Genomic DNA, 23,029 nt, shown 5'->3' on the forward strand with positions numbered 1-23,029 from the left:
GAATATGACTTGTTTAATATTAATCATAAAGGAAAAGATTATGAGGGCTCCAAAGGGTGCCAAATGAAATACTCCACACGCAGCCACTGCTGTGATAAGAGTCCTTGTGTGGCTTCCAGGGCTGCCCTTGGCCACACTGTGCTGGAGATGTCCTGGCTGGAAGTTGTTCCAGGGGTGTTCTTGTGGTTCTGCTGCTTCTCCTGGTGCTTCTCCTCCCTCACAGCAGTTTCTGAGTGCAAACCTCCAGTGTGTGCCAGCCAAGAACCTGTACTTCTATTGTAAATTGTACTTTTATTGTAAATGTGGGCAAGCTGGGAGCAGTGGTTGTGTTTGGGGGCATGGAGGGGTTTCTGTGATGGGGTGATGTGTCCCAAACCAGGGGTTCACCGTGTCCCAAAGCTCAGGTGCCTGCAGGTGAGTGGCTGGTGGGGCTCAGGTGGCTCTGCTGCCATCTCTGTGTCACTCTGCTGCTCTTCCTGTCCCTCTCCTGCCATCCTGACGTGGCAGCGCCCGTGGTGATCCTGCACTGGAGAAGTGCCCGTGTCGCAATTCCCTCATCAACACTCCCAGACCATTCCCTGTCCAGGACAGGAAGGTCTTCAGGACCAGGAGACACCTCTGGGCAGGTTCCAGAGGCTCTCACTGCACCCCTGCCAGTCCCCGTTGTGTTCCCTGGTGGCAGTGCCCGATGTCACCAGCTCCCCCAGCACGGTGACAGCGACGCTGCCACCACAAGGCGCCAGAAAGGAGCAGCAGTGACCACAGCTGGGAGGGCTGGGGACACCTCCCTGGGCTGCCCTGGTGAATCCTGCCCAGAGCTGTCATTTGCTGCTCCTTTCCCTTCCCTCTGTGCTGTCTCACCGCTCACAGCTCTGGCGTTTCCAGGCCCAAGTGGGACAGGAACGCCTTGTGGCACAGCCTGTGCTCCAGCAGGGAATTCTGCAGCTCTGGCATTGCCCCTCCCAGCCCATGCTGCTCCCAGCCCTGCCTTTGGCAGGGATTTGGGCTCCCAAACAGTTTGGTTTGCAGAAACCTTCCTAACTGTCAGGCGGACTTAATCTCCAAAGCCAGACAGAAACTCTCCGTGACAAGCTGGGGCCTGAAGGTCCAGGATGGAGATGCCCACCCAACAGGGCCTTCCAGGGCTGCTGAGCAGGTTCCTCTTGCAGAATCCATCCAGGACACCTGGGCAGATCCGCTCTCACCTCTCCAGGTGCCTCTGCCTGCTCCTGATCTATGTCCTGACCTGGCACTGGCCGTGCACACATTGCCAAAGCTCTGAGCACCCTGGGGATGGTGCAGGAAAACTGGAACAGCCAAGATTTCTACATCTTTCCCCAGCTCCCTGCATCTTTTCCTGGTCCCCTCATTTTTCCCAGCTCCCTGAATTTTGTCCCCCCAGTTCTTTACATCATTTCCCAGCTCCCTGCATTTTCCCCCCCAGTTTTCTGCATCTTTCCCCAGCTCCCTGCATCTTTTCCTGGCTCCCCTCATTTTTCCCAACTCCCTGCAATTTCCTCCCCAGTTCTCTGCATCTTTTCACAGCTCCCTGCATTTCCCCCAGAGTTTTCTGCCTCTTTTCCCAGCTCAGCAGCCTGGGAGCATTCAGATCCCTGCTTCTTCTTATCAATCCCTTCCCAGTGCTCCTCCAGCAGCACCAGGCAGTGCCTGGCACTGGTGTCTCACTCCCATCTCTGTCCCAGTGTCACTCTGGCACCTGGCTCCTTCTCCCCGCTGCTGGATGAGGCTGCTGGACTCACAGGATGAGGCAATGATGGATTTTTGCTCTTCCCCTGTGTTGACAAACCCAGTTTGTGGGTGAATAATGAGCAGCCCTTGAAAGCGAGCCCCGTGGCTGATGGGGATGGATGCCCTTGGGGTTTGTGGGATGAGTCACTGCGGGGAGCAGGAACTTCCTCACAGACAGGCAGCTGCATTTCATCCTCTGCTGCAATTCCTTGGGGCTGGAAAGCCTCAAGCCCAGGATTCCAGGGGAGCAGCTCTCCCTGAGAGCAGCCCAGCAGCCCCTGGGTGTTTGCAGGGCAGCGTTCCCCCTCTGGTGAGGGGGAATATCCAGCCTGGGATATTCTCATTCCTCTTCCAAGGGTTCCTCTCATATGTAAGCCATCAGTGCAGCAGCCTGAGCAGGGATCTTGCAGCTGTGACCTTGCAAGTGGGTGGCATTTTCTGCTTCCTCCTCAGCATCCTCAGGGATGCACAGCTCATGTGATCCCATCTGCCACGGGCCAAATCCACAGGCTGGGAAAAGCAGGATGAGGCCACCAGGAAATACCCACTGCCCTCATCTCCTCAGGGCTGGGGTCTTCAGAGCCCCCACGAGCAGCCAGGCTAGCCCTGAAATCCTCCTTTGCCATTAGTGCAGGGATAAATGGCTCCAGGTTTAAATCCCATCCCTTTGCAGCACCTTGTCTTCCTCTGCAAAGCTAAAAGCAGAATTTGGGCTTCTCTTGCCTTCTGATCCTATCTAGGGCTGAACAGACTCCATCAATCCCTGTATTGGAGGTTTCTTTCAGATTCCTCCAAGTAAATAAATCCATATAAATAATATAAAAGCCAGCCCAGCAGGGCTGGAGCAATGAGCATCCCCATCTCTCATGATCCTCCCTGCCTCCATCCCAGCATCATTTTGTCCCACACGGAACCAACTGCTCAGGGAAGGAAAGAGCTGAAAAACCTATTTTTTAAAGAATTATTTCATCATTTACACCTCGCTCCCATTGTAATTGGAATTATGAGTAAGGCTGAAAAGAAACTGCTGCAGATGGCAGCATAAAAATGTGGTTTTTAACACATTTTGTGTTTTCTTAAGCATCTCTGGTTTTGCCCAGGGTACATTTCATTTGCTATTTATTTAGTCCCCACCTCTGACAGCTCAGGGATTGCTAAGCTGCCATCTGGGATGGAAGGAAAAGGGGAAAATGCTTATTTTTCCTGCTTTTTTCTTCTTTTCACCTCAGAAAATTTAACAAAATTTAATAAAATTTAAATGTGTCAGTGAGCTGCATGGTTACAAACAGGAGCTGGGCTTAGAATCCCAGAATCCTGGAGTGGTTTGGGCTGGAAGGGACCTCAGTGACCATTCCCAACCCCTGCCATTGGCAAGGACATTTCCCTATCCCAGGGTGCTCCCAGCCCTGTCCAGCCTGGCCTTGGGCACTGCCAGGGATGGAGCAGCCGCAGCAGCTCTGGGAAAGCTGTGGCAGATCCTCACCAAGGACCTCAGTGATCCTTGTGGGTGCCTCCCAGCTCAGGATATTCCTTGATTCCATATTTATCCCAGTTTGAAGCCATTTCCAGCAGGGCTGAGGGAAGGATTTGGGGCAGAGCCTTGCTGCAGAGGCACCGATGGAGATGCCAAGGCACAGTGGCTGTTCTGCCCTTCCTTCACATTTCTCCTCTCTTTTTTTAGCATTTCCATAAAACCTTTACATCCAGTCCTTCACTTTTTTTTTCATCCTCCAGGCTTTTGCAGCCTGCCTTTATTAAAATCAAATGCTGCCCAGCCCCAGACACAGCACCGGGCTGGGTTTTCCTGGGGTGTTTTCAGCCACAACTGTTTCCCATTTCTGCTGGGCTCTCAGGAGCCCACGGGCTCAGGAACCAGGGGATCAGCTCCGTGTGTTCCCCCCCAAAATGTGCTCTTGGTTTGCTGGAAAAATCCAGGTCATTCCAGAGCTGGGAACTCCCCCAGCCTTGGCTTCCAGTGACACCGAGTAGCCAACCCAAGTTAAATATTTCACTGCAGATGTTGCTGAGAGCTTAAAGTTACCCAAAATTATGGATTTAACGAGGCAAGGAAAGGGGCTGCAGAAAGATCCAAATCAGGGAAGCCACCAGTGCTTTCCAGGCTGGTGTCAGGCTGATCAGATGTGACATCCTTGACTTTCTCCTTGCGTTTTCCCTGGGCCTGCGGATGTGGTCACGTCCTTTCCTTTTAGCTTGAGAAGGCTGAGATGGGTTTGAATCCGTGCTGGGCTTGAATCTGGGGAGCAGAGTCCCAATCCAGCTGTTGCAGATGTCTCCATTTGTGAATTGGTGAAACCAAAACCTTGGATTTGAATTCTTTTGGAAGGGGATTGTGACACAGATCCCTTTTCCCTGTGCCAGGGCTGTCTGACATTGGCCATGCTCAGCATTCCCATCAATATTTATTTCCAAGAATATTGTTTTCCCCATACTCTGTCTTTAATACCAATTTCGTCCAAATTTTACCAAGACCTGGACTAGAGAAGATGTTCACTGTCAGAATAGATTTTTTCTGATGTGTTCTCCTTCTCTCCTTCCCAAAAAATTGGGTTTGCTCTGACTTTGGCAGTTGTTAAATACCTCTGAATATTGCAGAAAAAGTGATTTTCAAAGGAGCCTGCAGTGCCTGGATGGTGAAAGGGAATAGAAGCATTTTTGCCAGAAGTGTTTTAGCATTCCTTCAATCAAGGAATATAAACAGTTCCATGTGACTTTGGGCTGATCCAGGATTTGAGAGCAGGGTTTAATTCACATCATTTCTCACAGAGGGAATTTTGAACCCACATATCTCCTAAAAATGTCCTAATTAGTAGGGAGGAGGATATTCTGGGAAAGGCTTTCACTTTCTACTGTTGGTGGTGTTCCACTTTATTACTGATCACTCAATAACTGTCCAGCATTAATTACAGAGGAGTTCTGTGTAACTGAGTTATTGATTGGTGCCTATTGACAGCCCATTCCAGGCTGTAATTAAACCTCAAACCAGCATTATTCCTACAGGCCTGGAAAATGCTTTTCCTGAATCCTTCTTTTCCTGTGTGTTGGTATTAGGGGATAATCCTGGCTCTGAGGCACAAATGGCAAATGAAAATGGTGTTTGTGGTTCCACCAAGTGCAGAGCTGCTCCTTGATCCTGCTGCAGCTGGTGGGAAAGGAGCTGAGGGCTGGTCCCACCCTCCAAAACCTGCATGCCTGGAGCCTTTTGGGAAGGACAGGGTGCTGGGAATGCCTGGGGTGGGATTGTGGGGTTCCTCATCCTGGCTGCTGTCTAGAGCTAAGGAGCCCTCATTTCATGGCTGGAGTGAGTGACCCTCAGCTTTGTGTTTGGGTTTGCACATGGCTGGAAATCAGGGAGGAATTCCTTTGTGGAAAGGGCTGTCCAGGGTGGAACCCCCATGCCTGGAGGGATTTCATGTGGATGTGGCACTTGGGGACACTTGGGATCTGTGGTGGCCTTGGCTGTGGTGGGGGAGCAGTTGGACTCAATGATCCAAGAATCAGTGATTCCATTATTCCAGTCTCAGTGATTCCATGATTCCAACCTCAATAATTCTGTGATTCCAATTTCAATGGTTCTGTGATACCAACCTCAATGATTCCATTATTCCAATCTCAGTGATTCCATGATTCTAACCTCAGTGATTCCATGATTCAACCTTAATAATTCCATGATTCCAACCTCAATAATCCCATGATTCCAACCTCAGTAATTCCATTATTCCAATCTCAATGACTCCATGATTCCAACCTCAGTGATTCCATGATTCCAACCTCAATAATTCCATGATTCCAAAGAACACCCACCCCAGGGGGGTCACAGGGACAATCCCCCAGCCCCTCTTGCCATCCACGTGGTTTCCCACAGGGTTTTCTTTGCCATGGATGTGTCTTGGCTGTTCTGGAGGCACAGCATCCCACAGCTCCTTAAAAAACATCCATGGACACTTTTCCAGGTGCACTCTGTGCTTCCCTACATGGAAATATTTTTGTCTGTGCTATGATAAATCTTTGGGGAAAACTACATGTATGAGTATTTTTCTAGGAATAGTTTAACAAATACACTCCAGGGCAGGCAGAGACTCTGACTTTTAGACTCTACTTAGGGGCAGCAGGAAGGACTGGCTGGTTCTTGAGGTTTCCTTTCTCCCTTTAAATGATTTATAATCCTTCCACACATCCCAGTTTTGGCTTTTCTGTGCCAATGGCTCGATATCAGGGAGCCCCAGTGAGGTGATCCTGTCCCCACCATGTGGACAAGCTCCAGGTAGCCCTCACCTGTGTTTAAGAGTTTCCAGCTTGTTTTTGTCTCTCCTGGATAAATATCCAGGCTGTGCCATGGAATTTGAGCTTCCTCTGCCTACTGGATGTTTGTAACAATGTGGGATTTAAAAAAACAAAAAAACAAAAAAACAAAAAAAACCAAACCCCAGCCAAACAAAGAAGCCCAACCTGTAAAAAGTTACGGCTGGAGGTGCCCATTTTCTGATTTTCTGACAGAGGGGTTTGGTAACGGGGCAGGGGACAGAAATGGGAGCAATAATTGGTTTTGGGCCTAGAACCAGGAAAACTACTTTTCCAAATTAATCCAGCGAGAGCCATGAATCCACTGTATTTCATATCACACTTCATAAAACTCCAGTCATAATCCATAAAAGTGACATTATTAGATTAAAACCCTCAGTTCCTCCTAGAAGGAGCTCGCTCATTAGACATGCTGTAGTTTTATAACCTCAAAGTTCCTCCCCAATTACCATGATTAATACTGAGCTTTAATAAAAAATTTCTCCCAATCACCACAGGGGTTGATCCCATCTGGTTGGTGTAATTGGGAGTTTCAGTATTGTCCAGCAAGGGGAGGACGCTCCAGGAGCACAAATCAAGGCTGAGGATGGATGAGGATGGAGGTCTGGAGATCCAGCTGGGTTTGGTGGTTGTTTCGGAGCATGGAAAAGTCCAGGTGATGTGAGCCAGAGGCTGGGATTGCTGGGGGAAGTGTGGATGAATTCTCCCTCTGATGAAGGATCAGGGGAGCTCCCTGTGCTCTTCCAGCGGGGATCTGAAAGAGGAATCCATCCTAAAGTGAACATCCCAACCGGAGCCAGCACAGTTCTGCTCTGAGGGAGCAGCACATGGGAGCTCCAGAGGAAAGGCAGGATTTGGGGAGAAACACGTGCTGCCTGCTGGGGTTTGGATGGCAGTGGATCCCTAAATCCTGGGAAATGGTGCTCCTGTGGGATCCTTGAGACAGAGAGGTTCAGCTTCACCCGTGGTGCCATGGACACCTCCATCCCTCTGCTCTGCTCTGCTCTGGTGACTCTCACCTGGAGCACTGCCACCAGCATGAGGACGTGGAGCGGCTGCAGCAAATCCAGAGGAGACCACAGGGATGCTCTGAGGGCTGAAGTCCCTCTGGAGCCAGGCTGGGGGAGCTGGGTGTGCTCACCTGGAGAGGAGAAGGCTCCAGGAGAGCTGGAGAGGGACTGGGGACAAGGGATGGAGGGACAGGACACAGGGAATGGCTCCCACTGCCAGAGGGCAGGGCTGGATGGGAGATTGGGAATTGGGAATTGTTCCCTGTGAGGGTGGCACAGATTCCCAGAGCAGCTGTGGCTGCCCCTGGACCCCTGGCAGTGCCCAAGGCCAGGCTGGATGGGGCTTGGAGCACCCTGTGGTAGTGGAAGGTGTTGGGGTTGGAATTGGAGGAGTTTAAGGTCCCTTCCCACCCAAACCATTCCATGATGATGATGAAATAACATAAAACTCACTCTCAAAGGCCACGAAGCCACTTGCTGGGACACCACCCCTCAGCACGTTTGACAAATCCCAATTTTTGGCTTTGCAGCAGGAATTCCTTTAAGGTTTATCCTTGCAGATCCAAGGGGTCCATGGTTCCATCAGCCCTGGGTGAGCAGGAGCTGGTGTGAGCTCCGAGCCTCAGCCAGAAGCACTGAAATTAAAAATGTGTCGGCTCCGCAGTTCCACCCCAGCCCAGAGAATGCCAAACTCGTGTTATTTTTGAATCCCCTGATTTTTCAGGGCCGCTGGAAATAAGAGCTGCTGCTCCTGACTTCCAAGCAATAAAGAGAGGTGAATCACTCCTGAAAAAAAGCCTTCCCATGGACCACCCAGGGGCTCCTGCAGAGCTGGGAACCAGAGGTGGCAAAGCACAGAAGGATTTTCTTAACATGACTGCAACTGCACGAGGCAAAATCACCTCGGAACAGTAGCAGAGTGAGAGGTGTGATAATGGAGCCAGGCTGATTAATATGCATCGAGCTAAATCACATTCAGGTCACAGAGCAAGCCCCAAACCTCAACTGTAACATGTTCCCCTCCAGGACCCAACATGTGTCTGGAATTCAGATAGAAATCGCTTTTTTTCCCCCCTTATAATTATCCAACTCAGCATAAATTATTATTTTTTTAACTAAATAATAGTTAGGATTTTTGTTCCTAGCTGTGATTGGTCAGAACTCTCCTTTTTTTAACAATCTGTGACTTTCTGAAGAGTCCTGCTGGGGTTTTAAAACTTGCAAATCACCATGTCAGAAACCATGATGCCAATCATATAAAATATGAAATCACACATTCTTAGCATTTATTTGTTGTCATTTTTAATGAGAAAACATGGATTTTTTTCAACAGAACAGTGGCTGAAAGTCCTCGGGCTGAAACTTTCCCTGAGTTCTTGATGTTCATACTGTGGAGTGGTATTTTGGGAGACCACATGCAAGATATTCTCCTAAACAGCCAATAAAAGCTAAAATTAAAACAAAATAATGCCTCTTAAAATACACACTTCTATATTTAATGCTGATCTTTAATTAGAAGTTCCAAGGTTTCCTCCTGAAGGGTTTCAGGAGCATTGCTGTCACGGATCCCTCAGAATAAGCAGAAAGTGGGTGATTCCCATGGGAAATTGAGTTACTCTGGAAATCAAGGCGCTGGAAATCAAGGCACTTTGGAAATCGAGGAACTTTGGAATGGAGGCACTGTGGAAATAGAGTCACTGTGGAAATCAAATCACTGTGGAAATCAAATCACTATGGAAATCAAGTCACTTTGGAAATCAAGTCACTGGAAATCAAGTCACTTTGGAAATCAAGTCCCCATGGAAATTGAGTCACTTTGGAAATTGAGTCACTGTGGAAATCAAGTCAATTTGGAAATCAAGTCACTTTGGATTACTTTGGAAATCTAGTCACTTTGGAAATCAAGGCACTGTGGAAATTGAGTCACTGTGGAAATCAAGTCAATTTGGAAATCAAGTCACTTTGGAATCAAGTCACTTTGGAATCACACTACTTTGGAAATTGAGTCACTTTGGAAATTAAATCACTTTGGAGATGGAGTCACTCCGTGCCCTGGCTGATCCCTCCTGCTGGAAGCACAGGCAGAGGCAGAGCTCCCATTTTACCCCAGGGTCCCATTAGGGCTGGGCTCCAGGACGGCTTTGCCATCCCAAATATCCCCATTGGGATGCTCCAATCCCCCACCTCACGTTTTGGCTGACATTTCGGGACACCCAACACTCTCTGCCTCCTTGCTCACCATGCAGGTGCTCCTGATCATCAGCGGGAACCTGAGTTTCCTGAACTGGCTGACCGTGGTGCCCAGCCTGGCCTGCTTTGACGACGCCAGCCTGGGGCTGCTCTTTGGGTCACGGCTGCGGGACCGGGCGGCGCGGCTGCAGCGCCCGGGGACACAGGGACAGAGCCCTGCCCTGGGTGAGTCACCCCAGACTGGGGAGCACCGGGATTTGGGTCTGCTTGGCCATAAAGGGCTTGTCTTCAAAGCAAAGCTCTGCTCCTCTTGGGCAGAGTGTGCCTGGACCTGGTGATGTGAGGCTGGTGGTTGGTTGGTGGTAGTGGTATTGTCGTGGTTTCTCATGGCAGGAAGGAAGTGATGAATCTGATTCCATCCTTCTAAGAAGGATAATTTATTATTTTATCATATTAAAATATTTTTATAATTTTATATATATTATATTAAAATAATATATATAATTATATCCTTATATAATTTATATTAATATCAATACTTATTAATATTATTTTAATCTTGTTATATATCATAGTATATATTATTATAGTATAGTATAGTATTGTTATATAATATTATATATAACTATAATAATATTATTTAATATATTAATGTTATTTTAATTTCATTGTATATATTATATTATATTATATTATATTATATTATATTATATTATATTATATTATATTATATTATATTATATCTCTACTAAAACATTACTAAACTATACTAAAGAATACAGAAAGGATACAGACAGAAGGCTAAAAGATAATAATGAAAAACTCATGACTCCTTCCAGAGCCCCGACAAAGTTGGAACATGATTGGTCGTTAAGTCAAAACAATTCACATGAAACCAATAATGCAATGATCAGTTAGTAAACAATCTCCTACCACATTCCAAAGCATCAAAACACAGGAGAAGCAAATCAGATAATTATTGTTTTCATTTTCCTCTGAGGCTTCTCAGCCTCCCAGGAGAAAATCCTGGTGAAGGGATTTTTCAGAAGATATGATGGTAACAGGTGAGGGTCTGTGGGGACATTGCCATGGGGACATCATTTCTGGGACATGTCCTCTGCAGGATCATTGTCACAGCAAGTCCAGGCAGCTGCAGCTCTAAAGTCAATCCTTGCTCTGCCTCCAGTGACTCAAACTCAAAGTAAGAATGTGGAATTGCAAGATTTAACTTACAGTTTTTTAATTATTTAAAAAATTTTGACTGTTTAAACTCAAGGATAAAACACCAGTGGGACTTGAGGTGGGGTGAGAAGCTGGGTTCTCACATTTGCTCTCCTTCCATGGACATGGTCATGGTGAAGAGAAGGTTCTGGAGAGAACTTCAAGCCCCTCTCAGGGCCTAAAGGGGAGAGCTGGAGGGGGACTGGGGACAAAGGATGGAGAGATAGGACACAGGGAATGGCTTCAAACTGCCAGGGCTGGGTGGGATATTGGGCAGGAATTCCTGGCTGGGAGGGTGGGCACGGATCCTGGCACGGATTCCCAGAGCAGCTGTGGCTGCCCCTGGATCCCTGGAGGTGTCCAAGGCCAGGCTGGACAGGGCTTGGAGCACCCTGGGATGGTGGAAGGAGCAGCTGCTGGTGGCCGCCACTGGTAGCGTGGCCACCATGGTGGTGGGGAGAGAATTCCCCAAACCAGGGAGGAGCAGAGCTCCTGCTCATCCCATGGATGTGAAAAAACAAACACAGGGGGGGTTGTAACTGGAGAAAAGGGCTCGAGGTGGCTGATTTCCCCTTCCAGAGGCGCTTTCCAAGCTGCCCTGATCCAGGAGAAGCAGCCCTGGGATGTTTCTCATGAGGCTGCGGAACAGATGGAGAGTGGTGTGTGCAGCATTTTTATAAACCGCATATAAGCAACAAATTGCCTGTAATATCAACAACAATCACAGCTGCTGGGGTTAAATATCCCAAACATCTGTCAGAGGAAGGAAAAATGTCAACAAGAGGCAGCATCTGTCTCCAGTCTTTTCTACCAAGAAGCAGCCCATTAACTAAAAATGGGAGGTCCAGCAATGCAGCTTCGCTAAATTTTGTCTTTTATTTCACATATTTTGCTGGAATAAATCTTTAGCAGCTTTTCCCCTCCTGGAGCTTTGCTTTATAGGCTGTGAAAGTCTCAAACTTTTCCTCCCAACTCCATTTATGCCTCCAATCCCAAACAACACTGAGGCTGCACCTTGTTTTTGGGAGGAGAAGCCAGAGGGAGTCACTGTGAGGGGGAGGCAGATCCTGTTTGGAGGAACTTGCACCTTTTCTGTGATGTTCTCCAGAAAGGCTGAGCCAGGGTGTCCAGGCAAGGAGAATGTCCATCCCACTCTGGAGGTGTGGGGTGTCTGTAATATCATGGGAATTGGAATTCCTGAGTGTTCTCTCTGCTCAGGAAGCTGGGGCTGTTGAGCTGGTGCTGATGGGTATTGGAATTAAATACCAATATAGCAACAGATAGGTGCCAAGAGGCTCAGGGGAACCCCCAGTCCTGGGCACCAGAGCAGAGGACAGGAGAGCCCCCAACCATATCCTGATTGTGTTAGAAATCCTTTAAGTGTTTGATTCCTACTGAGGTCTCCACTTCCCATCCGGATCCCACTGGCCTCTGTCCCCACGTTTTGCTCCATCTAGGTTATTTTTTTCCCCTGAATTAACCCATTTTTCTCTCTGATTGAGTGGCTCCCAAGGGCCTGGAGACAGGAGGAGAATCCCTCCTGCTGAAGGATGAGCAGTCCCTGCATGGCCATGGAGTGCTGAGGAGCCAGGGGAGGCTCTGTGCCTGTACCTGCTCTTGAATTACAGGGGAAGAAGTTCAACCCATCTAAAAAAACCCCAAAAAATGCCCCAAATCCTCATACCCAGCAGCACAGGGGGTGAGGGAAGGCCTGATTCAAACAGTTCTCCAGAAATGTTCTCAGACTAAACAATTATTAATAGCTTCTGAGAGAGGTTCAAATAAACATCCCTCTCCTGCAGAGATAAGGGGAAAGCTCCACAGAATTGCTTTGAATCTGATCCCTTGGCTGTTAATGTTAAATAAATTGAAAAAGGCCATGAGGGAAGGAGCCCCTCGGGGGTCACCTCTGCTTATTTGTGTGATCGTGGCCTGGGATCCAGCCCAGCCCCTGGTGCTGCTGCTCCTGCAAACCCCATCCCAGATGCTGGCACAGCAACACTCATCTCCTCCAGGAGCGCTGGGAATTGGGATTTTGCAGGAGGAAAAGCCCTGAGGGTGGGGAGAGCAGGAGGCAGGAGCAGCCCCAGGCTCCCAGAGCTGGAGGCTGATCCCCAGCAAGGTGCAGGTGCCAGCTGTGGTTTTTCCCCTGTATTAAAGCCATGATTGATGTCACATTTCAGACATTTTTGCTTTTAGCCCTTGCTCAGACTGTTTGGAGAAAGGGAGATGCCAGCAGAGATAGGGGCCTGTGGCAAGGGCAGGGTGGGCACGGGGGGAATGGGGAGGGGAGTGGGAATGGGGAATGGGAATGGGGAATGGGAATATGGGAATGGAAATATGGGGATGGGAAATGGGAATATGAGGATGGGGATGGGAATGGGAATGGGGATGGGGAACGGGAACGGGAATGGGGAAATAAGGAATGGGGATGGGAGTGGGTATGAGAATGGGAATGGAAGTGGGAGTAGGAATTGGGATGGGAATGGGAATTGGGATGGGGATGGGGATGGGGATGGGGATGGGAATGGGAGCAGAGCAGTGACATCAGCTCCCTGTGCCCTGGTTTGGTGTCCCCCACAGGCTCCTGTGTCCGCAGAGTGCTGAACATCTCCTTGGGGCTGCTCATCACCTACCTGAGCATCCCTGTGGTGCTGAACCTGCTCAGCTCCAGACAGGTCATGAACACCTCCTTCAACTCCCTCAGGATCGTCAACACCTACGGAGCCTTCGGGAGGTACCTTTGGGCCTTTCTGGCACATCCCTGAGCTCCCTGCAGGGTATTCCAGAGCCAGACCTACTCTGTGCCTTCAACCTAAAGAGAAGCCCTTCCAGCAGGCCTGGAATGTGAAAGGGATGGAGAAAAGGAGGAGGTTTCTTTCCCACTAAATTCCAATTTATGGATTCTCTGTTTATGAGAAATAAGGAAAAGAGGAGCAGGTTCCTTTCCCACTAAATTCCAGTTTATGGATTCTCTGTTTATGAGAAATAAGGAAAAAAGGAGCAGGTTCCTTTCCCACTAAATTCCAGTTTATGGATTCTCTGTTTATGAGAAATAAGGAAAAAAGGAGCAGGTTCCTTTCCCACTAAATTCCAGTTTATGGATTCTCTGTTTATGAGAAATAAGGAAAAAAGGAACAGGTTCCTTTCCCACTGAATTCCAATTTATGGATTATCTGTTTATGAGAAATAAGGAGAAAAGGAGCAGGTTTCTTTCCCACTGAATTTATTTTCTCTGAGCTGTCTATGAGTCAGCTCATTCCATCGACATAGCAAATGTCAGAGCAGGATGAAAATATCCATAGGAGAGTTCATCCAGGATATCTTCACCATTCCCAGCCCTCTTTATTTCTGGTGAGCTTTTCTTCTCCTGCCCTCCGTTGCTCTCCCTCCTGGAAACATCCATAGCAGCTCTTGGTAGCAGATTTTTCCAGTGAGTGACTTGGTAAATTCATAATATAAATATAAATATAAATGTAAATGTAAATATGTTTTGCAGATGGTGAAGCAGTTTGGCTGTTAAAGGTTTGGCCTCCCCAGTGAAGGGGAGGAACGAGTCCCACCATAAGCACTGGAGATGCTGAGGACACATCAAATTAATACCATTTTTCCTCAGTTTTTCAAATAGCAGAAATTTCTGTGGACAGAAAAAAACCTAAAATAATATTTAAAACATCAACACTTGTGGAAAATGCCAAAATTTCCTCTTTTTTTAGAGAGAGAGAAATAAGCCCTGAAGCTCTCTGAAGGCTGGAGTGGTGAAGCTCCAGGAGATTGTTTTCTTTGGGCTGTTGTCCTTTTTCTTCTCCAGCCCTTGGTTTCTGTTTGAGCAGTTACCAGACCCTACAGAGCATGTGCTGAAATGCTGCTGTAATATGTTGGTAATTCCAGCCTATGTAAACCAATAAAAAGAGGATTGCAGCTTATAATGGATGTGGGATGATGTGAAAGCTGACAGGTTTGGGATCACACAGTAGGAGCAGGCTTTTATTGGTAATTTGGTGTCCCTGATTTACAGGGTGTTCCTGAGCCTTGGGCAGCTGGCCATGGCTCAGAGCTCAGCCCGAGGGATGAAATGGAACTTGGCTGGAGAACCCACACATCTCCTCAATGGAGGCAACAATTATAAGAGGAGATGCTCAGCATTCCTTAGGTTGGGAGCATCTCTCCCTGGGAGCCATCAGGGAGGAAGGTGGAGCTTGTGTGTTCCCAAATTTTCAGTTTCTTGGGCTGGAGGAGGCAAAATCAAAGTAGGAAAAAACCCAAAGGGTGTTGTGGCTGCAGAGCTTTGCCAGGCAGGTTTCTGTGTTCAGCATGGGAAGCAGCTCCTGGGGCAGGTGGGTGTCTCTGGCAGCCCATCCAGGACTCCAGGGTGGTGTTTCCATGGCCATTCCCAGTGCTCCGTGCTGGGATTGCAGCTGAGCCACTCATGAGCTGCTCTGCTCCAGAACCACAGCCCCACCTGTCCTGCAGGAATCATCCTGACAGATCCCAGCTGGCCCTGGGGCTGGAACAGCTGCAGCTGGTAAAGGGAAGAGGATGGAATTTGGCTTTGGTGCTGCAGAGAGGAAGGTCCCAGGATCCAGAGAAGCTCTGGGTCCAACTGTGCCTCCAGGCCAGTGTTCCATGTGGGCTCTCATGGACCAGAACTTTTAGCTGAGATTGGGGAGAAATCCTTCTCCTTCCTTCCTGGCATAGATTCCCAGAGATTCCCATCCCTGGCAGTGCCCAAAGCCAGGTTGGGCAGGGCTTGGAGCAGCTTGGGACAGTGGAAGGTGTTGGGATTGGAACTGGATGGGCTTTTCCCACCCAAACCTTTCTGTATTTTATGATAATTTTCCATGATCTGAGCCAAATAACAACAACATCCTGCTGTATCCCACAGCATCACCAAGGAGAGGACAGAGGTGATCCTTCAGGGAACATCCAGCCTGGACCCCAGTGACCCCACAGCAGTCTGGGAGGAGTTTGAGTTCAAGTGCAAGCCTGGGGACCTGAGGAGGAGGCCCTGCCTCATCTCCCCCTACCACTATCGCCTCGACTGGCTCATGTGGTTTGCTGCCTTCCAGGTAGGTGCCTCTGGAAGCCTGGAAGGGCCTTCCTTGACCAGGAAAAAGCAATTACATGGATTTACTACGTGTTGGGATCACAGGGGAATGTTGGAAGCAGTGGCTGAGTTAATTATGTTAAAAAAAATAAAAAAGCAAGAACAAAGGTTGTGTTCCTAAAGGACTGTGCTACTGTAATGAAACTCTTGGCAATTTTATGTGAGGGTTTGTTTTTTTTTAAGGGTTTCTTAGCAATACCAAGAATCCCTGTTGGGGATACTCTTGGACATTGGTCCCTCCAAATATTGTCCCCACGTGATAGCAGCAAACAGGTGACAGCCAGAAATTAAATAAGGGGGAAAGTTGAACATTAATTCTTGCTTAGCTTATTTTGCAAATCTTACCCACATGACATGGGCTGGGGTTTCCAGGACTGACAGCAGTGGCACGAGGAAAACCCATCTCAGATTATACCCCAGACTTTTCTCTTTGTCCCTGCACCCTCTCCTGGAATATCTTCAAGCCCCTGGGTTTGCTGTCCCTGTGGTATTTTCATTCTGGAGCCTTTGGGATTCCTGGGCCCTGACATCAGGCCACGGTTTGATATTTACCCTGCTGGTTTGTGTGTGCTGGAATTTCATTTAATCTGCATTAGGGCTGCTTATCCCTCAGGAAAAGCTCAGCCAAGGTCCAAAGTGCAGCCAGGAGCAGTGCCTGGAATTAGGGAAAGGTGCAGGGGGTGGATGGAGCTGGGGGCTGAAGTCAGGCTGTGTTCTGGGGAGAAATCAGCTCCCCCAGGCACAATAACTCAGCCTCTTTGCATCCTTACTGTTAGATTTCATATTTTTCGTGCCTAATTCATCATTTGTAGTGCTTAATTCATTATTTGTAGTGCTTAGTTTACTATTATTGTAGTGCTTATTCACTATTGTAGTGTGTAATTCACTATTATTAGTGCTTATTTCATTATTATTAGTATTTATCCATTATTTTGAGTGTTTAATTCACTGAAAGTTTCCCCCAAGTGTTCCCATTCACCTGTTGGGAGCGTTGGTCTCTCCAGGTGTGTCTCTCCACAGCAGCTAATTAGCAGCAATTACTGTTGGAGGTCCCTTTGCTGTGGCAGGCTGAAAAGTGGGAATGGGGATAACTGTTGTGGAAAGCAGTGGGAATGGGGATAACCTGTGGAAAACAGTGGGAATAGAGACAATTGTTATGGAGATCAGTGGGAATGGGGATAACTTGTGGAGAATAGTGGGAATGGGGATAGCTTTTGGAAAACAGGGGAAATGGGGATAACTGTTGTGGAAAGCAGTGGGAAATGGGGATAACTGTTGTGGAAAGCAGTGGGAAGGCAGTTGCCCGGGCAGGGCAGCGAGCTGGGATGCTCAGGCATGTAAATACCTGCTTAAGCAGGGATGTAAATCCCGTTTGGAATGGCCACAGCTCGGCTGGAGCCCCGGGAGCTGCAGATCTGCTGCCAGCTGCCTCGCTGGGCTGCCTGTCCTGCACAGGCGCAGAGATCCCCGCGTGCTGTTTGCACCTGCAGCCCCCCAGAGCAGCAGAGAGGAGGAGAAGCAGGAGCTGAAAGCCCAGGAGGAGCCTGTGAACCAGAGGAACCGTGCAAAACCCGTGTGGGAGCTCACGGAGCCCATAAAGCCGAGCGGGTTCAGCCTCTGGATTAGACTGAATTTGTTCCCAGAAGTTCTGGGATGTTTCTCTGGCACGGCTCTCCCCTGGCTCCAGGGCTGTCTGCACCTCCTGGCAGCGGCCAGGCACAGGGCTGACACTCCCAGCTCTGACAGGCTGTGCAAAAGCCCCGGATTTGGGGGAAGGAGATTTCCCATCCCTCGTGCTGCTCCTGACAGGCTCCTCTTGGCACCTCATCAGCACCAGGATCCCCCAGGAGCTTCCCAGCCTGGGTTGGCTGCAGGATTCACTGGGAACTTGCCTCCAAGCTGGCCTTGGGCACTGCCAGGGATCCAGGGACAGCCAGAGCTGATCTGGGCACCTGTGCCAGCACATCCCCACCCTCAGAAATGGCAGAATATTATTTAATCCCACAAAATTGAGGTGAAGCATTAGGAATAACTTTCCCCCCCTTGACACTTCCATGTGTTAGTGCACAAACATGCTGGGTTATTGTTAAAGGCTTATCTGTGCTGCAGCCACTGGTGCCAACCCTCCTGTAATTATTTGACTTCTGGTTTATGGTGGAATTTCAGGAATAGCCCAACACTGAGCTGGGCTGGCACAAAAACCATTCCAGTTCCTGGATTCAGCATTACTGATCAATAACAACCAGAAAACAAATACTGCACATACTTTTGGAGCTTTGGGCTGGTCAGCTCTGCTGCTGTTGTGGATTCTACAGAAGTTGGATGTTTATTGCCCCAAAGGGTTGTTGTCCACCAGTGGAAAAGGAAAAATCCAAGGGAAAAGCTTTTCCCTTCCTTATTGTGGCATGAGGGGTGTTTATCCTGTTTGGGGACTGCATGGCCAACACAAGGGCACCCTCTTGGTGCTCATCAAAGAATAACTGCTCCAAAATAACAAAATATTGCTGCCCTCAGACTGGATTTAAAGCCCAGTGTTTGTTGGATTGTTCCTTGAAGCTGCTGCAAAAGTCTGGGGATGTAAAACCCACCATGGAGCAGAGCTTGGGATGCAATGTGTGTTTTCCGCAGATGAGATTATTTATAAAAAACCTTCAGCTGCTTTCCTAAGAGCAGAGAGAGCCTCCAGCAGCAGGGCTGGTGCTCTGGGTGGTAACAGGATGTGATGGAGGATTCAGGTTATGCATGAGCTGGAAGAGCTGAGGCAAAGTAACCCTGTTTCTAGAGAAGGCAGGTGCATGTTCCTGTCAGATATTTGATTTGAGCCTCCTGTTATCTCAGCCTTGCAGCCAGAATGTGCTCAGAGGGAAAATCTGCCCGGGGGAGGAGGTGTGGGCATCACCATCAGCCCTCAGTGCACCCAACTCAGCTTCTTTCCTTCCTTTTTTTCCTTTTCCTTTTTTTCCTTTTCCTTTTTTTCCTTTTCCTTTTTTTCCTTTTCCTTTTTTTCCTTTTCCTTTTTTTCCTTTTCCTTTTTTTTTCCTTTCCTTTTTTTTCCTTTCCTTTTTTCCTTTCCTTTTGTGGAAGGTGTCTCCCCATGGCAGGGGTGGCACTGGATGGGTTTTGGGTTCCCTTCCAACCCAAACTATTCCATGATTCCATGGAGTTATTGGAGATGACAGAATGGACTTTCCTTGGACAGCAGGATGGGAACAAGTGATGGTGAGCTGGAATTCCATAGAACAAAGGCTGCCATTAACTGTGGCCGCCTTTCTGACAGGGATTGTCCCTCCTGACAGCCCTAAACAGCAATGCTGAAGGTGCTTAACTACAGCAGGGTGGCTATGGGGTGGGAATGCCCAGGATGGTGGGATTCCATGGTGGAATTCCTGGTGGCTCAGCTGTGACACACAAACAGCCCCTCACACCACAGCAGGGGAAGTAGAACCTGCCCTGCCCCTCTGGCAGCCACTGACTCCGACCTGAAAGCACTCAGGGCTCCCAACCACGTGAAATAATAACCCTGGGCTCCTGTGCCAAGTCTCCAGCTGTTCCCACATGTGCATCTCATCCTGACCTCCTCCTGTGCCCGTGCCAGCCCCAGATTCCATAAAACACCACACTAATCCCCAGCCCTTTTTCATTAAATGACCAATTAAAGCTCAAGGAAAAGCCTCCTTATTATTATTATTTCAGTTGGGAGCATGTTCCCTGTAGCTCCAGGAGTTTTTTTGGGGTTTTTTTTTGGGATGATAACGTTCCCTTGGCTTTGTTATCAGCAGGGTTTGGTTGCTACTGTGGCTGCTTTGCTCTGGCTCCTGGCTGGTGCCTGCCTTAGCAGAGCTGTGGGTTTCAGTGCTGGGCATTATTAAATTCTCCTGGACACCAGAGGATGTGTTCAAGGTGAGAACATTGTGTTTATTCCCTGGGAAGGTGTCGGGGTGGGGAGGTCAGGGAGGGCCAGCAGCTGCAGGGAAATCCCTGGGGAGGGGGGCAGTGATGCTCAGCTCCTCAGGTGTGGCTGGGAGAAGGAGCAAACCCCTTCCCCAAGTGGCATTTGGGGTGAGACTGGCATGGAAGGATGGAGGGAAGTGTCTGCATGAGGCTGAAACCCATCAGGAGTTAAAGCTTAGCAAAATAGTGCCCCAAGTTCTTGGTTAGTCTCCTCTGTTGTACCTGAAACAGGATTTTTGGAGGTTCTGGGTGCTGGTCCCAGCTCATCTGGCTGGAGAGCTGCCCCTGACATTCCCATGGATCTGCACAGGGTGTCCATGAACACAGACAGGCTTTGGCTGTGCTGGGGTTGGCCATGGGCTTGGTGTGTGCTCAGCTCCCTGCATGGCTTTCTGCGCTAGAACTGAATGAAAACTCCACAGATGTCCAAGGGAAGTTTGTCCCTCCCCTGGGGGGCTGCAGCTCCCCAGGAGTGCTCAGGGCAGGGTCAGACAGGGATGGTGCTCCCTGCATGGCTGTGCACTCACTGGTTCCCAGTAAGCCCAGTATGGACCCAGCCCAGGCTCTGTGTGGCCCCAGGGAGGGCAGGAGCAGCTGAGGGAGGTGTGGTCCATGGCCAGATGGAGATGGGATGGATGGATGGATGGATGGATGGAGATGGAGCAGCCCAGGGATCCATCACTGTGCAGGATCAGTCCCAGCTGCTTCCCCTGTTCATTGAAGATCCCAACCCTAAATCTGACCCCAAAACAGGCCAGCCCACCTCCCAGCAATGTTGTGCCTCTATCCTGAATTCTTTTTTCTCCTGTCATGAATGCCCTGGATGGTTCAGGCTCTGTGTTGCACACTCAGATCCCTCCATGCAGATCCAGCTGGATCCCTCTGGATCCAGGGACAGAGGAACCCCTTGGGGTGGCTTTTCCCTGGGTGTAGCCCGATCTCCTGGACTCTTTTTGTCCCCCCCTTTTCCAGGGCATCTCCTGGACTCTTTTCCCCCTTTTCCAGGCTATCACTTTGCAGGTAATGAGTTGAGCAGGGTCGTTAGCACAGCCCGGGCAGGGGGGCGGCAGCTGCACCGCCTGGAAATTTCTCACCGCAGACTTCACTGGGGCCAGACATGTTGTAAATTTTACAAGAAAAACACTTTACAGACCAGAAGTCCAACTCTGCTGAGCACAGAGCTGCTAATTAACAATTCGGAGGCCACGGGAGTCGATCCCACCTTCCTGGAGCCTCCTGGTTCCCAGTCAGGCTCGCAGGGTTTGGGGGCCTCCTCCAGCTCCAGCTGGGGATCTCTGGTGGTTCCTGTTCCCATCCTCCTGCTGCTGCTTCCCAGCTGGCACACAGGAGCTCCCAAACCTCCCAGGCTCTCCTGGAGATGATGTTTAACATCATCCACAGCACTGGGACGTCTCAGGATGCTGAACGTGTCACTTGTGGTGTTTGATCCCTGCTGTGGCACCTTTTGGTCCCCATCATCCACCCCTGTGCCCCATCGTCCATCCCCGTCCCCATCATCCCTCCCTGTCCCCCATCATCCCTCCCTGTCCCCCATCATCCACCCCTGATGGATGAGAGCAGATGGAAGGAGCAGGATGGAAGCAGGAAGGGAGAGTCATCAGTGTGAGAAGGTTTTTTGGCTGAAATATCTGTGGTTTTCCTCTCCATCGTGATGAGCTGGGGTCAGAAACCCCGCGAGGTAGAGCTGCCCCGATGGGCCGGGGTGTTTTCCACGGTTTCTCTCCCGTTTCCCTTGGTGACAGCAACAACAAAGCGGGCCAGGAGGGGAGGGAGCTCTGGCACAGCTCTGCCTCGGGGCTGGGCTGGCTGAGAGCCCTGCAGGTACAGCTCCCTCCTTTCCCTTTCCCACAGTGTCCCCTACTGCCTGCACTCCAAAATCCACCCAGGAAAAAGCAGAAAATCTCAAAATCACCGTGGGGAAATGCTGCTAGGCAGGCTGAAGAGCAAGATTCCTGCAGGGAGGGAAATCACACAATCAGGGAATGTCAGGAGCTGGAAGGGATCCATAAGGATCATCCAGACCAAATCCCTGCTTCCTCAGGATGAGCTGGATTCAGTCAAACTCTGCCACTGTCCTGCTCCAGAAGGGGCTCTGGGTAAAAGGAATTTAGAGGGGCTGGATCACACAGCAGGAAATAGAGGAGACAGGAACTGGGAATAGAGAAGCCACTTTCTTTATTTTCCTTTGGATAACACAAGGGAACCAACCCAAACCCTTCTCCCAGGGGAAAGCAATCTGGGTTAAAAGGGTGGATGGGTTATCCATAGAAAATGTGCTGTTATGGTTCCCCTGTGGGGTTTGATGCTAAATCAGTGATTTAAATCAAATATTTTGGGGTAGGAATTGGCAGATGAGATGAGACAAACACAGGGGAGCTCTCCGTGCTCCCTGAGGGTGCCAGTGTCTGTCTGGACCTCAAGGATCCCATGGGACATGTGCTGAAACACTGGGAAACTCACCATTTGCTACCCAAATCCACCTAAATCCCTCCCCAAGGCCAGGAATCGTTAATCCAGGAAAAGCCCAGCAGCTCCTGACGTTCCCATTTCTCCTTCCTTCCCAAGACCTACGAGCAGAACGAATGGATCATCCACCTGGCTGGGAAGCTGCTGGCCCAGGAGGAGGAGACCTTGTCCCTGCTGGCCACAAACCCCTTTGCAGGCAGAGACCCTCCAAGGTGAGCCTGGAGTCATCCCAAGGGAGAGCTTGATCCCCCTTCTTCCCATCCCGGATGTGCACAGGAGGTTCCTGTTGGGGTTTGTGTTTGGTGGGATTTGGGGTGGGATTTAGGGTGGCTTTGATGGACACCACAGTGCTGCCAGCACCTCATTTCCCTCCTGGAAGGGCCACAGGGAGCCTTGGGATGAGCCCATTCCCAGCAGATCCATGCAGGGCTCGGTGCTGCTGCTGCTCCTGGCCAGGAATGGTCCCTCCTGCTGTGGTTTCCTGCCCCTCAGCTCTGGGGCTTCTGCCACGTTCTCTTTGTCAAACCCCACCATTTCCATGGACCTCCTGAGGTGTTTCAAAGGCAAAACAGCCCTGCAGGAATTACTGAGTTTGTGGACACTGCTCTTGGAATTGTTTGTGTTTTCAAGGAAGAGACAAAGCCAACATCAGCCAGGGAAAGGCACAGAGGAAAACTCCGAGGTTTTACACAAAAGGAATTTTGTCCCAAAAGCATCTGTTTTGTTGATGGAGATATTTTTAGCTGAGAAAACATTTTTTGGGGCATTTTGGATCAACTCAAGCCATGTTATGCTGCTGCTAATGTTTTCCATTTGAGGCTCTGAGGATGCACTGCAAACAGGGATGCAGGTCCAGGGCTCTGTGTGGAATGAAATTCTCCTTGGATCCCGCTGATGTTTTCCAGCTTTAGGGCACTGCGTCCCCAAAGCTCCTGAGGAGAGACACTCCTCCTCTAGCTGAGGCACAGAAAATTTCCCACTTTTACCAAAATGG

At 49.4% G+C, this 23,029-nt stretch overlaps 1 protein-coding gene across 1 annotated transcript in view; it reads left to right on the plus strand.

The window, feature by feature from the left end:
- LMF1 (lipase maturation factor 1) overlaps nt 1–23,029 on the plus strand; it is a 134,981-nt gene that overhangs the window by 105,971 nt on the left and 5,981 nt on the right. Inside the window, exons 6-9 of the mRNA XM_054270731.1 lie at nt 9,326–9,494; nt 13,074–13,227; nt 15,376–15,559; nt 22,135–22,247. Of these exons, the coding sequence (XP_054126706.1) occupies nt 9,326–9,494; nt 13,074–13,227; nt 15,376–15,559; nt 22,135–22,247 (620 nt within the window). The remainder of the gene's footprint in view (nt 1–9,325; nt 9,495–13,073; nt 13,228–15,375; nt 15,560–22,134; nt 22,248–23,029) is intronic.

The sequence above is a fragment of the Melozone crissalis genome, unplaced genomic scaffold, assembly GCF_028551555.1.
Source record: "Melozone crissalis strain CALT ecotype California unplaced genomic scaffold, PUWL_Pcris_2 ptg000012l_1, whole genome shotgun sequence".
Taxonomy (NCBI): domain Eukaryota; kingdom Metazoa; phylum Chordata; class Aves; order Passeriformes; family Passerellidae; genus Melozone; species Melozone crissalis.